Here is a 17116-nt window from a genome sequence, read left to right as displayed (position 1 = left end):
TGGGTGCTTTTATAATTATTTGGAATATTTTTTTTCTTTTTTTTCATTTGTCAAGTTTTGTCGTCGGCCAATAACTTATTTTTTTGGTCGATGTCCAACCATCCATCATTACCAATAAATAGAATCTGTTTTGTTTTGTTTTTTTTTTTTTTTTTCCGGCGTCCAGTTTGTCATAGCCTTCTTCTCATCGTCCATCCATCATTATTGTGAGTCTTGTAAATTGTAAGTTCAAAAAATAAAATGAAAAATAAAGATTATAATTGTGCGTGTCTTTCCAAAGCCCTTAGGTTTTTAACTTAATGAGATGCACATCCACGCTATGGTGAATACATGAGAATAAGAGATATCCTAGTATGCTCGATCTACTAACATTTTCACTTGACCTTGGTCTTCTCTTGTAGACCAGTGAAAAATGGCTTCAATGTTCGCGTATTCAATCTGAATATACATATGAAAAAATTATGGACCAAAAAAATAAATTTGCAAATCAATGAATTTTTTAGGTGTTCGACTCAAAAATATTTTTGAATAATTGGTTGAGTCATTTGAGAGGTTTTCATGAAACTCGATTGGCATTTTGTATGGTTGATTGAAAATTTTAAGTAGGGGTGCAACTTTGTTCGATTTGAGATCAAATCAAAACTGAACCGACTTACGTTGGTTTTATTATTAAAAAGAAGAGTTGTGATAATATGAACCAACCACCCCCCCCCCCCCCCTCCCCCTTTACGCCCCCCTATACCCCCATCATAGAATCATAGTTCATTTGCCTCAGGATACACAAGAAAAAGTTTTATAATTATGTGTATCCCGATGCAAATGATCTACCGTTCTGATTGGGGGGGGGGGGGGGTGTGAGAGGGGGCATCAAAAAATGATTGCTCAAAAAAGAACTAGAACCGGAACAAACCAAGCAATCTAAGGCTAATTTACGTCAGTTTAGTTCTTGGGTTGCCAATATCACATGTATTTGATATTAATTTGTTTCCTAACTCCTAAGTAGTAATTACAATCAAATAATCACTCATACACCATCTTCTTCCATGTTCCAATCCATAATTATATTTCATAAAATTACTTATTTTATAAGAGAATCAATTCTTGGTTTAGTTCTGTTCTATACTAGTTCTGGATTGATAAGAGAACCGAATTGGTCAGTTCTGCATTTTCCCAACCCTGGAACAGAATTGAAACTTGCTCCAAACCTATCAGTTTGGTTTGTTTCTCGATTTTAATTAGACCAAGTTGCACTCCTAATTTTAAGTACTCAATTTTGAGCTACGACCACTTTAGCAATTTGAACAATTCAAAAGATGGTAAGACACTAGACTACTGGGCACAAGCCCTTATGGGGTACTAGGACCGTTATCTATGGAAATACCACTATATCAACAAAACAAAAACGAAAAAAAAAGTCATGATAAAATGACTTGCCAGATGGCATACTCAATTGACTCATTGATGTGATAAGTTCGAAAATCATAGATCTGTACTCCTAGATATAAACGATTACACTTTCCCATAAAAAAGTGTATCCTAAGACGTAAAGATCTACGATTTCCAAACTTGTCCACACCAGTGAGTCAATTGAGTGTGCCACCAAGTGAGTCATTTTATCAGGATTCAAAAAAATAAAAATAAATTCAAAAGATGATACGAGCCTTGGTATTTTATTTTTTTATACAAGGTTTAGGTTTTAATAGGGAGTGTCATGGTCTTTTCATCTTGCAATTGATGAAGAGTATCAAGAAAGTTGGTGGTCTCACTTCATGACTGCGTACATTAAAGAGATATTTACTAGGCAGATCTATTTGTTGCAATTTTTATAATAAAAACTCTCTTACTTATTTAATAAATTAAACGTAGATATACCCCTTACGATTTCAAATAGATGACTTGCCTCCATGATTTATCTCCTCTAATAAATTAATGAAAAATGACTCAAAAAAAACCTTCATTAGAAAATCAATTATCTTCTACCTCTTGAATAAGATGAGGGCATTGAAGTCATATTTCATTAGTTTATAAGAGAAATAATGCGTCATTTCATCAAATCTGAAAGCATAAATTGGTCTCTAAAACAGCAGAAAATGGGACACGTGTTTAAAAAAAATGTAGTCGTAGAACAGAAACGTCACCCTAAGCATTGCCTGAAATAAAAATAGGAAAACTTTTTTAATTAGTAAAGAATCTGCAATGAAGTTGAAAAGAATGGTTTGAATAGAATCCACGTAAATGGTAGAAAATGTAAATAATACATTGAATCCGAAGCAGCCACTAAAAGTCTTTTTCCACCCTCGTACAGAAACGTTCATTATGGGACACATCTGCGAAAGTAGAATCTTCTGAGATACATATTGGTCAAAAATGAGATTTTGTTACCATTAATCCAACTGATAACAGAAAATCAACTACTTCTTAAAGAGAGCTATTGGCACCCAATTATTACACCCCAATTACAAAAAAAAAGTGAATGATTAAAAAAAAGTAAATGTTGGGGTGCCAATAAAAACTCTCATTTTTATTCTAAATTTCTATTTTTTCAGTTTAGGATTTTATAAACCTAATCCTAATGGTAAACAGCTACTGAAGTGATTTGAATGAGTGATAATGTTTTGTAATGTTGATATTATAATCTGAGTCAACCCTTTCTAAAGTTTGAAGAGTGTATTTTTAATCTTTTATTGGGGATAAATAATTTAAGAAATTGGGATGTAATAAGAGCAGTTCCCTTACTAAGTTTTAAAAAAAATTATCTCTATTATTTTTAAAATTTAAAAACTGGAAGCCATACACTACATGTTTTATTACTTGTCAAGAGAATTAAAAAATAAATAATTAAACACCACTTCATTGCAGCTACTGATTGATGTTATGATTTTGAGCCATATAAACAATTTGTAAGTATTTGGCCAGCTTAGAACACAAAAGCTTACTAATGAAGCTTGCAGTGGAAATGTTTCATTCCGGAATCATATTTGGAGGGAAGGTCACCAAAGGATGGGGCGAAGAATTTTCATGGGTTTAATGGGGAGGGGGAGGGCATTACAAACAATTCAGCAGGGGTAGAGCATCAAAACTTTGAATTCCCAAGAGAAAGCCAAGATTTACCTTTGGATTTGCGTCTGCTACAAGTAAAAACTATCTGTAACCATAAAAAAATAGAAAACTTTTGTGATAAGGTGCACTATTGATGACAAAGGTTTAAAGCCAACACTCATGAACATGTTTACCGGTTTATTGATAACACAATATATGGAAGCAAATACATGGAAATAATAACACAACAGGAAACAAAGTTCACACTACGCCAAAAAATTAAAATTTGGCCATAAAATTGAAGCAATATTTTGATTCAAACTAATTCTAAAGAAAAAAAAAGAATTGATCTTCTACCAAATTGAAAAATAAACTGCACCAAGAACAAGTACTCCTGTGTAGGCAAGCGCTAACACATTGAAAGTGACCTGTGATTGGGCACCAGTCAACTTCATCTCAAACACCAAATATGATAAAATGTTTCTTTACAATGACCCCATTTGCTTCGGGGGATGGTACATCACATTTCTTTCTTATCCGATCCCGCATTCCACTTCTGTATTCAAGCTGTAGTTTCCATGGAAAAGAGAAATAACAGCATTCTTCCCAGGACTCAATTCTAAAAGTAGCCAAATTCTAAGGCACATTGCAGATATTTTGATTGTCATTAACAGTGTCAACATGCTGGAATCTTACAAGCATAATGTGCGCAGGTTGTTCTTTGCACTATCACTCACACATGTACTGACTAGAAGGGATCTGATCAATTCTTGAATGAAGGCTGCACTTCATATATCAAATGGTCAGATAAGTTATGCTTGCAAGAAATAAAAAATTATGAACAGGCAGCATTGATGAAATGCTGCAATGGCACAACTGGTGTGCAGATCCATTAAGTCAGACCATGAAGTTGTATGGCCTAACCAGATGATGAAAACTATATTATCAACTGTTTTGTGGACAATGAGTACAGGAATAATTCTACTATCATATTGTCATCATCTACTTTAACTAATTTTCTACTGATTCTATTTAGCATGGATGGTCCAAATAGTATGGTACAGAGACCTAATCATATTTTAATAATATAGTACAACTACAGTATTCCTTTCATTCATCATATTGAACTTGCAAGGTGGGTGTCAACCACCCAATTAGTAATATTCTTGGAGTGGCCATAGCCCATATATTAGCCTGGTTAACTGATCCAAAGCACCCAATAAATGGAACTTTAACTGGCCTGTCTATGATCATTTATTGGAGTAAATCCCATCAAGGTGATTTTTTGGCTAGGATATCTCATTGTTGAAGGCAATCAATTGGATGATCCCAAGGCATGGATGCATGCCATGTGGACAGCAGAGGTATATCTTGGGTTCCAAAAGGTGCAAGGCCAATGTGATAATCTTGGACTAGTGATTTGCATCTCAGAGGAATTACCTCTTCAGTGTTTATATTACGAAGTAGACTCAAAATCTCTGCAAAGTCTGCAGGGGGTGGGCATGAAAATTGTGTATTTTCTCCAGTGTGTGGATGCTTAAACCTACAACCATGGCACAAGTAAAACAGCTGTTCATCTTGTAAGTAAAAAATGGAAATCGAAATGATTTTAAAAGATACAGCTATATCTTCTCACCCGAGAGCCAAAGCATGAAGACAAGGCCTATCTAACTTTGAAACCAATTGTGAAAGGTTGCCACGACAGCTGGCGGGGGTCCTACACTGAAGCAATGACAGGGCCATGCTCTTGGTTCCACCATATACTTCATCCCCTAACAGAGGAATTCCTAGGTGCTTAGCATGTGCCCGAATCTACACCAAAATAGCAGCATGGGAATTGTGAGAAGAACATAAATGTTTCAGGAGGTTAAGATATGGATTAAAAATCTTTCAGTAAAAAGGGAATCTTGCTTATGATCAATGATAAAGATGAATGATTTTAGATGAAAGATCCATTATGCGATGTGTAAAGAAAGCCAGAGATCAGAGCCCAGGATACAGTAAAACACTAATCTTATTTATTCTTCTTGTGATTGCAGTGGCTCATTAGTCTCATGGTATCTTGTTCATTTTCCTTTGCAACCAGGGCCTGCTATCGACCGTTGCTACAATAGTCCAATTTTTTGTACTTTTTTTTTTCGGATTACAATATTTTTAATGAAATCCTTCGTAATTTCATTAAAGAAATACTGAAATCACTGCTCTTTCTAAACTTCTAATTATTCTAGATTTAACAAATTAGACTAAATTTTGGTCACTTAGAGCCCTAATGTTATGGACATGTACATAGAGTCTTATGTCTAGTATGTGCCACGCCGTGCCAATGTAAATATGTGTATCATGAGTCCTTGTACATATGTTTTTGTATGAGTCCTTCTATATGAATCAAGTTGTTGGCCTTTGGAATAGTAATGGACCTTCATAAAACACAGTATGACTAGCCTGAAGATTTGATATTTCCTTCTGGTGAAAGGTTAAAGACTTATCATACACTTTGAAAGAGTGGTGTTCATTTGGTGAACAAGCCCGGCCTTCACCAAGCACATGACAAGCGTATTACCAAGCCAACATGCCAACAATGTCTCCTGAACATACAAGTCACATTGTACCATGTCCCTATACTCCGTGTTGCCTTTTAACTTGTCATCATATTAATAAAACTGCCTAAGAGCTTTGCCATATGCCCAATGCCTTCTTGAGTTGTTTTGAATGCATGTGTGTATATGGGTTTCTCTAGGCTTCTTCGTAGAACAAAGCCTTCAAGTGCCTCACGGTAAGCGTTCTCAATGAGCACGACTGTGAAACCTCCCAAGATGTCTAGGGAACTACTGTCACTCATCAAGCAACTGGAACCTTCAACTAAATAATTGTAAATGAAATCCCTACTCCTTTTTGGGCGGTTATTTTTCAGCATCATCATCATATCAAAGCCCTATTAAAAAAATGTGGGGTTGGCTGAAGAAATCTTGTTCCTCCATTCGACTCCAACAAAAGCCATGTCTTATGTTAAGTTTAGCGCATCCATATCCGCTTTCATTACTTCAATCCACATTGTTTTTGGTCTTCCTCCAGCTTTTTTAGAACCTAAACTTATAATATCTAAAATTGTAAATTGACAATTCAATGTCATAGATGAATTACACTACCTGATGTGTGCGCCCAGTTTCTAGCCTCCACTCAACCAGTGCAGAACCACCACCGACAAGAACTTCAATTACTTTGTACCTGATGCAGTTTTTAACTTTTGTTAAGAAAAAGAAAGGAAATGTTTGTAAATTTTGAAGCTGAAGGGACCTATAACCAAACTTCAGTACCTCAGCCGGTATACACATGGTTCAACCATGAGAATGCATCATATTTGTAAGATAAACAAAATCAGTGATACCAAGGATCACTTTTACCATAATTACGGTTTCCAATATCATGTACTTCTTTTCCTCTATTCTCTCTGTGATTTGATGTAAGTTGGATCACTATTTCTTGATGAAATCGCAATTGTCGGGGTAGATTCCAAAGCATGGATACGCTTGGTTTTTTATCCAATCAATAGAGGAGGAACAAAATATGATAAAAGCCTATAGTGAAAGTATCCAGCACCATTGAAATTGCAATTTACATAGAATCCATGAAAGATGAACGAGTCGGTTGTGGTTCAAGATTGAGAAACACTGAATTAGTATGGCCTGATACCCTGATGCTGACTTGTTTCAGATGGTTTGCTATAAACATTTTCTACCAGCAGTTATGCAACAACAAACCGGCCAAATACAGTTGACTCTGGATCACAGGCCTTCTGTTTCTTACCATTTTGTTAACATAACAGAGTAAGAAAGAGAACTGAACCGTAAGCATTTTGTTTGCTTGCGAATTGTCTTAGAAATAAAACGCAAATCCATGTGACAAACTAAGTAGAAGAAAGTAAGCAGTTATTATATTATTAATGAGTAAACAAAGCAAGAAAGAACTATAAATCACCTACTAGCAGCATGGCGAACCTGTCTACAGTTACTAGGGCCAGGTACAGCAACCATGCGAATCCGATTATTTAAATCACGGCCAATTGGGACCTCAATGCGTCCAGCCATAGGGGAGGGAACTCCAGCAGTAAGACTGATGTACACTCTATGGATGGTGTGTTGCTTGAATTGCTCAGATAAATGGGCATGAGAGTGGTCATCCTGCCATTTAGAAGGTGATTGAAATAGCCTACCATTAGCTTGAACAAATAAAATCAAAGTACTAAACTTCAAATTCATTGAGAACTTAAATGTCCAAATTAATTCAAGTTCTGCAAACACATTGATATTTGAAGAAATGATAAAATGAGCATGAAAACTTTCTCATCATATCAGTACAAACAACCATTTGGAGTAAGGAAAATGTACATTCACTTCAATACGTATTGATGCATGTATCTGAAATATTGAAACTTTGAGAACCTACTTAGAAAAGAATGGACACCTGTCTTAGGGGTTAGACGCTGAACGAAATGTCAACCACACGACCCCCCACAAACCTGATATGCTGATCGTATGTATGGCTTATTGCATATCCTAGAAGTTAGAAGAGGTAAATATTGGCAATTATGCAAATCAAAAAAAAAAAAAAATGCTCAGATTAGCTATTAAGCATCAAAGCATATATAAAATACATAAATAATAGTTGAGAACTAATATAAGCCAATAAATTGATTGTTATTGGTGAAGGTGTGTCAAAAAAGCAAATTCGTAAAAGATGGTGTGCTCTTGTGAAATAGGTGAGAGCCAAAACTACACTCAATATCATGTTGGTTGAAGTACAGAAAATCCAAAAATAGCTCCCTAATAACCTGAAGAAATCATACTTAAATGAATATATGAGCCCCTTCATTATCTCCACCTTAGAAGGGCTTGATAATATTATAGTGTATTTAATGAGAGGAGGAACAAGATTTGTCCAGATGAGCCAAATGTTTTTAGAAAAAGGATATAGTGATGATGATGAATGTTACAGTAGTACCGAGCTCATGAGTATGACAGAATGATACCTATTTGTACTTACATACATATTGTTTATAACTGAGAGGATACAGTTTGTAACCATTGTTAGCAATCTCCCGTTTAATTCTTGAATTTTTTTGTTCAATAAAAGTATTATTCTCCAGATTATTGAACTATTCTGAATAATTCACAGATTTGAAGTTTGAAAAAAATAAAATGCATTTTTTACGAATTTTACTAATTTTTATAAAACTTGGTGGAAAAAAAATGCTACTATAATTTGTTGTAAGTTGCAAAGTGTAAACTTGTAAGTTGTGACGTGCAACACAAGTCGAGTTTGAAGCAGTCATGCTTCAAAATTTTGGAGGAATCCACCTTTTTACGTGACAAATGTCTCTTTTATCTTTAAAAAAATAAAGACATGTCCCTCTACATTTATTTAAGATTACAACTTTATTTTCCAATTGATGATTTATCCATTGACTTTGGTCTTCTTTTAAAAATCGAAGGAACAGTAACCTCCATGTCCTCATTATCACCACCATCATTATTACAATCACCATTAACATCAATAATGTATTGAATGCAATTGATTTTGCATTTCCAGCTCCAAATGGTTATTCATCATGATATAATAACTTATGAGTATCTTTTTTGAGTATGTTTTTTCATTTGTTCAAATATCAGCGTGTCTCAATATTTTTGCAGGAATTCCCCAAACTTCCCAAATTACCAATTTTTATTTTTATTTTTTATAAGTGTAAGATTGTATTAATAAAAGGAGGTTACAAAAGAGAAAACCAAAGGAGGAGGCAAAGATAGCTCCAAAACGAAAAGACAAAGGATGAAAAAAAAACAAAGAAAAACAATAGAAGACCAGCAACAGCACTACATATTACATATAGAATCCCATCTAAACACAAAATTTTCAAAGGAAACACCCAAGAAGTCCTTGTTCAACTTCGACCAAAGATAGATCAAGCCCATAATTTCCATAAAAACGCCTTAAGGACTCCTTTCCTTACCCTAAAACACCCAGTTATTTCTTTCTTTCCAGAGTCCCCAAGTAATAGCGGAGGGAAGAATAGCCCATAGGTGCCTTTTCCAGAAGGTAAAACCTAAGTAATTTGAAATTGAGCAAAAAACAATGATCAGATTTCCCTGGAAAAGGAGTAGCGAATTAAGGTGTGATCAACAGATTCCCCATCACTCTTGCATAAGGGGTGGAAATTTGGAGTAATCCAACCATGGGAGATCAAGTTATCCACGGTTAGAATCCTCCCTAATGAAGCCAACCTCACAAAGAAGGATACATTTGAAGGAACTACAGCAGACCAAACGATTGACTCGGAGAAAGATCGATCAAACTAAGGAAGAGGGGATTTGTAGAAAGAGTGGACAGAGAATCTCTTATCCTTAGCTTTAATCCATTCCTTTTTATCCCGTTCATTCTCCCTGAATTAGAAAGAGTTAAGGATATGAAGGAAAGATGTTACCTCAATTATCTTTCCAATCATTAAAGTTCCTGCAGAACCCAATTACCAATTTTTCTGCAAAACATCCCTGAATTTTCAATTTTTTCACATAGATATTAAAAAAGGTGCTCAATGTCAAAGTTGGTGAATTTTACTGAATTGCGTGATTTAATTCTATAGGAGCTATTGCGTATTTTTGCATCTCAGAAAATTCAGTAAGAAATGGACTTGACTTTCCTTATTTTGGAAAACTCAAATCAAAGTTTGAACCATTAATAAAAATGAAAAGGAAATTAGTAATAGTGCAATCATACAAGAGAAACCTTGAATTAAAAAGGAAAAAAATAAATATATATATATATAGGGAAGCGTTCAGAGGCCTTACAAAGAGCCAACATTGTGCCAAACATTTTTCAAAATAGGGGTTACAAGTTTCGGAATGGGCTGATTTTTTGTGAGGATGGTCTCTATGGTGAAGAGATCATCAGCACCAAAAATCAGCTCATTCTGAAACTTCTACCCCTAGTTTACAAGTTAAAGAACCGTGGACTGTCTGTTTTTTGTAAACCACTTTTGATAGGGTAAGAAGTTTCAGAATGGCCAGATTTTTGGTGAGGATGGTCTCCTCATCATAGAGATCATCCTCACAAAAAATCAGCCTGTTCCGAAACTTCTAACCAATACATTGAAAAAATGTTTGGCTGTCTTTAGGGCCTCCGAATGCTACCCATATATATTACCAATTTCAACAGTTGGAGCAATTCTTAGAAAAAAGAATATCACCTTGGCAATAACGAGCAATCCACTCGTCCCTTTGTCCAATCTGTGCACGATGCCAGGGCGAATGGAATCCCCACATATTCTAGAACTTAACCCTTCACGGGAACTTTGATCTAAAGAAAAGTTACTGATCTCATTATCAGAATCATCCTCCAATTCTGAAAGTATCTCACCGTTTGATAATGCAACTGTGGGAAGAGAGCAGTGGTGGAGAATGGCATTTACAAGTGTACCATTAGCATTGCCAGGTGCCGGATGAACAACCTATAATTGATACAACAAAAGAGCAGATGAGGGAAAATAAAATGAAATTATGAAATCTGAACTATCCCTTGCTCTAAAGAATGAATCAATGAAGCTAATGAAAATGAGAAGGCTCTACAGAAAATTTGAAGCTTTGGTTTGAGATAGAACATCAGAATATAGTCTAATGCTTCCAATTTGAAGATAAAAAATAGGAAACAAGACAGGCCAAAATAAATGAAAACTTCTATCACAAAGCAAAGACAGCTTTGACTTTCTTTTTGAAAGGAAAGGTTAAATAAGACGTCTCCATTGCAAGAAGGCTGACAGTTCAAATGGAGCTCAAAAAGAACAGAGAACAGCATTTGTATTCATCATTTTGAGTTCTTGACCCAAATAAACAATTGATAATACAACTCAAAAGGCAAGCAGATTAGATTCTTCAAAAGTCTCTTTCCTTCCAAGCAAGCAAGGCTGACAGCAGTGCAGTACAGTAACAAGAAGGCAAGCAACAGAACAGGCACACAGGTGTGATTCAAACGAACACTTGAAAGAGTGAGCTAGAGATCCCCAACCATCTTGTTGATTTACCAAAGAAACTGTCTAGCCAGGCAAATAGTCTCGTAATCGTCTGTTATAAGAGCGTGGGGGGATGAAAAGGGGGAATGGGGGTGGGGATGGGGGCGGGGGCTGAACGGGGGTGAGTTTGGTGGATTTGATTAAAAAGGGAAGCTGGTCAGTGAGGCAATAAGCAAGCTCGTAGGATTGTCAGTCAAAACACTATCCAAAAATTGCACAACTTCCATTAGAGATGAAGTAAGTGTTCCGTGTGTTGTATAGGTGCTTCAAAGAAAAGGACTCTTAACATTTTCAGGAATTTCACCAGGCTGCTCTTTGATCGAATATCAAACCCTATTCTCTTCTTTCTGTAAAAAAAGGACTAGAAAATGCTCGAAAACAGAAATTACTACAAGTTAATAAATCTATTTTCCAAGTTTAAATTGCAACTTTTCTTTTGACGAGCAAGTTCAGAATAGCAACTTGCAGTCTCTTAGGAAATTTTTAAGAGAAAAGAAAGGGAAACTTAAGGAGTAATATTGTACTCTTGGTTACTTCATTTGCTTCTTGGAAAAAGGCAATGACCAATTTCCATTTGAAGAAGAATTGGGAGTGCTAAGAAAGATAAAGACAAGAAAAAGATGTAAGAAGATTCAAGTAGGGGCGGAGCTAGTAAGGAGCTGGTGGGGGCAATTGCCCCCACAGAATTTTGAGACACCCCTATATTTTCAACTAATTACATGCCCCATTTGTCCCCACTCCCTCACCTCTTTCCCTATTTGCCCCCACACCCTCACCTCCCTCCAATTTTTACCTCCTCCCCCCTTCAATTTTTTGTTGATGACATTGCCTCTTGACAGGGCCTTCTCATGTATTAATTGGAAATGACTTAAATATCCTTTCTTCGACTTCTAACCAAAAACCTCTAAATTTCTCCCTAAAACCATTATTCATCTTCTAGTTCTTCAACTATACAACTAACCATAGTTTGCCCCCACTACAAGAAAATCCTGGCTCCGCCCCTGGATTCAAGGACTCTGAAAGAATATTGATACAAGGACATTTTTCCTTTTCTATATCACAAAGGAGATATATGGTGCAAACATATGAACAATGTAACTCATCACAAAAAATGGTATTTACAGTGTAAGAAAGGAATTCAAAATTTATAGAGTTCACATGGTTTCCAAAGTTTGTCAAGTATACCTTTTTTTTAAATTTCAAATGCATCAGTAGTAAAAGAAGAAGAATATGCATGGTTTCAAATGGGAAAAAACTAACCGGAGGCCAGCCACACTATCTCTAAAAGAAAAACAAAAATCAAAAGTAACCAACGACAATGTAAACTTACAAGAACTACCACAAACTGACCCCTTATGCATATTTATCACAGTCCCATCATTGGTTGGGAATTAGTCCAAATGTCAAATTACACCAAGGAATAAATGATTCAGGAGAGATTTCATTTTTAGCTTGTTTAATTGCTCCATTCAGTACATCAGTAAAAAAAAAAAAAAACTAGAAGCAAGTGGAAACTGAATCTTGTGTAGAAATAATTCATGGTTTTGCAATGAACTCAAAAAATATGACCAACATTGCAAAGGCAAATATTTATTTTATTCCTCACTTGTATTTCTACCAAGGAATCATTTTCCTTTCCTCGTAGATCAAACAACCTTCACCAAACTGCATTCCATCAATACACGAATTTTCATCTTTTATTAAGCACAGTAGATCAAATTATGTCCAACACGAGGAAAGAAAAGCTCAAAGGTATATCTTCTGGTTCAGATAAATACCATATGTGCAGGTTTGTTTACAACAAGAACATGTGTATCTTCATAAACTATATTCAAAGGTATATCTTCTGGTTCAGCCCTTAATGGTTGCAACTCTGAAATTGTGCAATTAACCTTATCCCCCACTTTGATAACATGTGCAACCTGCTCAAGCATACAAATGTCAAATAAGCAAAGTCTTTACTTCCAAGCTTGGCTTAAATAATTGCACAAGGAATACGACAAAGTCATAACAGTGCAAAAGAACTAATCAGACGAACATGAACAATTAATATGTAGATATATTTTCTGTATCATTTTCCATCGATCGAAGAAATTCAGTAGATCATATAGCCGAAGTCAATTTTGGCACATCCTTTAGTCCAAACCAGAGGTTAGAATATTGCTGAATTTTTTTTTGAAAAAAACGCACACACACACACATAGGTGACTGAAAAAATCACAAATTAGGACAAGTTAGTACTCAATCTCGGATACAGGGGTGACAATGGATACCCAATTAGAACTGGAGTTATTTATCCCAGTTCCAGGAAAACCTATATCGGTGACAGAACAGGAAATCTGCAATAATAAGAATCGTTGTATATAGTTTCCGGATCCAGGTGGGATACAACCCAAGTTGAAACCAAAATTGAAAGGACCTGGAGCTGGCACATCTAATAGTGCCAAAGATGTCAAGTTTATCCTAATAAAATATATTGTTTTCATCTTTAAATGCAACAATGGGTACCCAAAACGTGGAACTGTGGAAGGGAATTGGAACATTATACTCAGTATGGGCGACATGACGGGTAAGAACTGCATTTGATTCCAGTTTTGGGTCAATTAATACCCAAAACAAAGACTTGGCTCTATTTTCATGAATAATGCAATCCAAATTTCGTAATAGGAAATTCTTCGGTGAACTAAGACTTTTAAGCAAATAAAAATAATCCATCTCCTAGATTTCTCACTAAAATCAGCTCAAACACTAACAGCTTAGCTACATTTCCTCACAAAGAAGAAAACCTTAAATACTACATAGTTCTTCTTGAAAAATAAAGCTTTATTAATATAAAAATAACTCTTTATAGAGTACAGAAGCAAAGGCCATTAACATTTAAAAAGTTCCTAAAAGAAATGAAAAGGCTTAGTAGAGAGTTACCTTATCGATAACTCGGCCATTAACGCTGACGAGACCTGATCGAATACTCGATTGAACGCGAGCTCTACTAACACAACTAATACGAGAAGAAATCCAAGAATCGATTCTGGATTTCTCCGAACCCTTCTGGACTGTCTCTTGCAATCGAACTCCGGCGTAATTGCCTCTCTGAATGGAAAGAGGTTCTTGAGATTGATCGGAAACCGAGTCTTCGGTCGAAATAGAGGAAGAAGAGTTGATGATTATTCTGAAAACCCTAGAAGATATTCTAGGGTTTTTAATTTTGGGGAAGAAGAAGGAGGAGGAGGAGTTACAGAGAGATTTCGCTGAGGGAGCTGATGAATAAGTGGTGGAGGAGAGTGAGAACATCCTTTCCTTTCGTTTAGCATTGTTTGTTGCAGTCTGTCTTGCATTTGGATTTTGGAAAGACGGAGAGGGTAATTTCGTTATTTCAACTCCTAAGGAAGGCTATTTTGGTCATGATAAGAGTCAACATCCTCCGTCAGATGAAATAACTGTTACGTCGTCTGATCGTTTGATGGTCCAGAGCCACAAATCTCGAGGAAAATTTAGTGGTACAGAAGACATGGCAAGTTATAACGAGCAAAATTCATCAAGTCAATATAATCAGCCAAGTTTTTAAAACAAAGGTTTAACCAAATCAACTGTGAATCAACCTTGAAATGGAACAGGTCTGGGTTTGGCTCTGAAAATTTCATGTTTTTAAATAATACAGTAATATAATAAAGAATAATGATTTTCTGACGCCCTCTTCTTATATACGCTCCCATATGCTCTTGACGTGGCATGGGTTAGAATCATATATTTTTCCTCGGGATACACAACTACTTATACGACTCTATAATAAATGATGGATGATCCTATGTCATTTTGCAGTCGGACAAGGTAGAAAAAGTGTCAAACCTGTTAGAGTTAATTAAGGACAACAAAAGGGTTGAGAATATGGTTTTAAATCTTGTTCAAGACGAGATGACTTGTTCTATACAATTTGTCTCAGTATCTTCCACCAATTAGACGGGTTGACAAGTCATCTCAAATCTGATGTGTTCGTCAAAACTCAGTTTATTGTGTCTATTGTGTCATTATTGAACAAGATGTCTGGTCTCGCTCGAATAAATCAAACGACTCGTCCGAGATGAGACATCAAAACAAGTTTGAATATCCTGGTTGAGAAGCAGTCATCAGACAACAATCAATCAAATGTGAACATCTAATGATTGGAAGAGATTGACGCTCGTGTGCTGTTTTCAACAAAACAATAACAAACAGTGAGCAATATCAATCCACCACAGTATATATACATTTTGGATTGTGTTTATAATAGTTGGATTCAAGGTTAATAAATGAATTAAGGTCTGTATACTTGTGCTTGGAAAATGTGCAGGAAAATTATTTTTTTGGAAAAGATAATTCTTAGGCACATAATTTACCAATTTCATAAGAGTTATTGAGTTGAGCCATATTTGAAACCAATCTTACAGCTTATTTGGACTGAGTCCTTAAGGGATTCAATCCTAATTAGATCTCCATATTTGAATCAAATTACCATCCAAGAATAATAGGATCTGATTCACATATATTGGATGAAATCTGAGTCAAACAACAACAACAACAACATTATACCTGGAATCATGAAAATTGATCACCGTTTCGGCAGGCCACTTCTTGGAGGAGGTAGCCCAAAAAAATAAAATTAATAAAAGATTTAGCTGGATAGAGCAAAAGATTAACAAAAATATAAAGCAACTACACCTATGTTTCATCCATATTTACATGCATACAATGGTTCTTGCTGATAGAACCATATCTCAACTAAGATGAATCCCAGATAAGATCCCCTTGGCAATCTCCATCAAATGAAACATAATCACGACCGCTGAGGTCGGCACGCTCAATGCAACAAGAACCACCATCCCTAATGCCAAGCTTGGCCTAGTGTTCATCAGCTGTGTTTGAAGCAATCCCATTGCTTCACATACGTCCGAATCATAACTCGTGTACTGCTTCTCCCAATCCATCCAATTTGAAGGAGGTTCATAATTTCTTTCTACCATCTTCATCTCATGAACTCGCTTACGTAGAACAATCATGCTCTCATCAACAAGCTTTCCATCATAGTCTTGATGATCATACGGTTCTCTTCTTGTAGCACAAATCCTAGAAGAAGAATCTCTCTTCTTCGGACATGGGGACTTGAATTTTCGACTAGTCGAAAATTGTTGTAGAGGAAGAAGAACAGAGGAACAAAGAGAAGTTGAATCCATTGCTTAAGAAGGACGTAAGAGATAATTTAGGAAGGTTGAAGAAAATGTATTTTAGGGAGTTGGATAAGACGAGGAACAATGATATGTGGTATATTTATAGAGGCTTTTTCGGTTAGAAGAAAGGGAGAGGTAATGTCTTGTAAGGTACCCAATCTTTAACGTGAAGAGAGAAGTTGTGTGGGCAAAACCGTGTCGAAGCCGACACATGGCATCACGCGTTTTTAGGATTAAGAGATTTCAGGGAAAGTGACACTTGGAAGGTTGTGAGAGACAAATGTGAATTGGTTTCTTCTGTAGGAGGAACGTTCCTCCGAAGAAATTTTCCACAAAAAGTGCAATTTGGGACACACGTCTGGAATAATTTTTAATGATTGATTTAAGAGAGGATTTGGTTGTTGTCAGCATTTATTAATATTTGTAACTGATAATATAAAATGATTATTTTTAAAACTTGATTATAACTTTGTCAATAAAATAGATATGTATTAGAATAAATTTAGAACGAATCGACTAGGCCGCTTGACGGGAGTTGATTGATTTCGAAGCTCACCTCAAACGCATCTGACCCCTAGGAAATTTGATTTAAAAAAATCAATCTAGAAGGATGGGGCCTAATGTTTATAGGTTTTGTGCGGAAAATAATATGAAACGAAAAAGAGGAGAGATGATTATAAGTATAATGGATAATTAAAAAGTGTAATGATGATATGACACCCCCACGTGGCACACTCAAAATACTCTCTTGACATGAGATGTGCTAGAATTATAGATTTTTCTTTCATCGAGATATACAACAACACAATTTTATGAGGAT

At 35.7% G+C, this 17116-nt stretch overlaps 2 protein-coding genes across 3 annotated transcripts; both read right to left on the bottom strand.

Annotated features, from left to right (window-relative positions):
• Nucleotides 1-3203: 3203 nt before the first annotated feature.
• On the bottom strand, nucleotides 3204-16399 carry LOC147407589 (Pseudouridine synthase family protein). 2 transcript variants are annotated; one of them, XM_086436232.1, is made up of 8 exons: nucleotides 14018-16396; nucleotides 12874-13017; nucleotides 10277-10537; nucleotides 7015-7217; nucleotides 6186-6264; nucleotides 4676-4851; nucleotides 4480-4582; nucleotides 3204-3820 (listed from the first exon to the last, which is right to left on the bottom strand). In XM_086436232.1, the coding sequence occupies exons 1-8, from the start codon at nucleotides 14384-14386 to the stop codon at nucleotides 3803-3805; spliced, it is 1353 nt and encodes a 450-aa protein (XP_086292358.1). In that variant the 5' UTR covers nucleotides 14387-16396; the 3' UTR covers nucleotides 3204-3802. The 2 variants fall into 2 exon arrangements, with proteins under 2 accessions (XP_086292358.1, XP_086292359.1); XM_086436233.1 differs by lacking the exon at nucleotides 10277-10537 and having other exon boundaries at nucleotides 14018-16399.
• LOC147407590 (uncharacterized) lies at nucleotides 15847-16302 on the bottom strand. Its single transcript, XM_086432614.1, has one exon. It carries the CDS (start codon nucleotides 16300-16302, stop codon nucleotides 15847-15849), a length of 456 nt encoding a protein of 151 aa, XP_086288740.1.
• Nucleotides 16400-17116: the final 717 nt, after the last annotated feature.

Source organism: Akebia trifoliata, chromosome 3 (genome assembly GCF_017979445.1).
Source record: "Akebia trifoliata isolate Shusen 1 chromosome 3, ASM1797944v1, whole genome shotgun sequence".
Classification (NCBI taxonomy): Eukaryota; Viridiplantae; Streptophyta; class Magnoliopsida; order Ranunculales; family Lardizabalaceae; genus Akebia; species Akebia trifoliata.
Note: the sequence above shows the minus strand (reverse complement) of the source record. Positions and strands in the feature narration are given on the sequence as shown.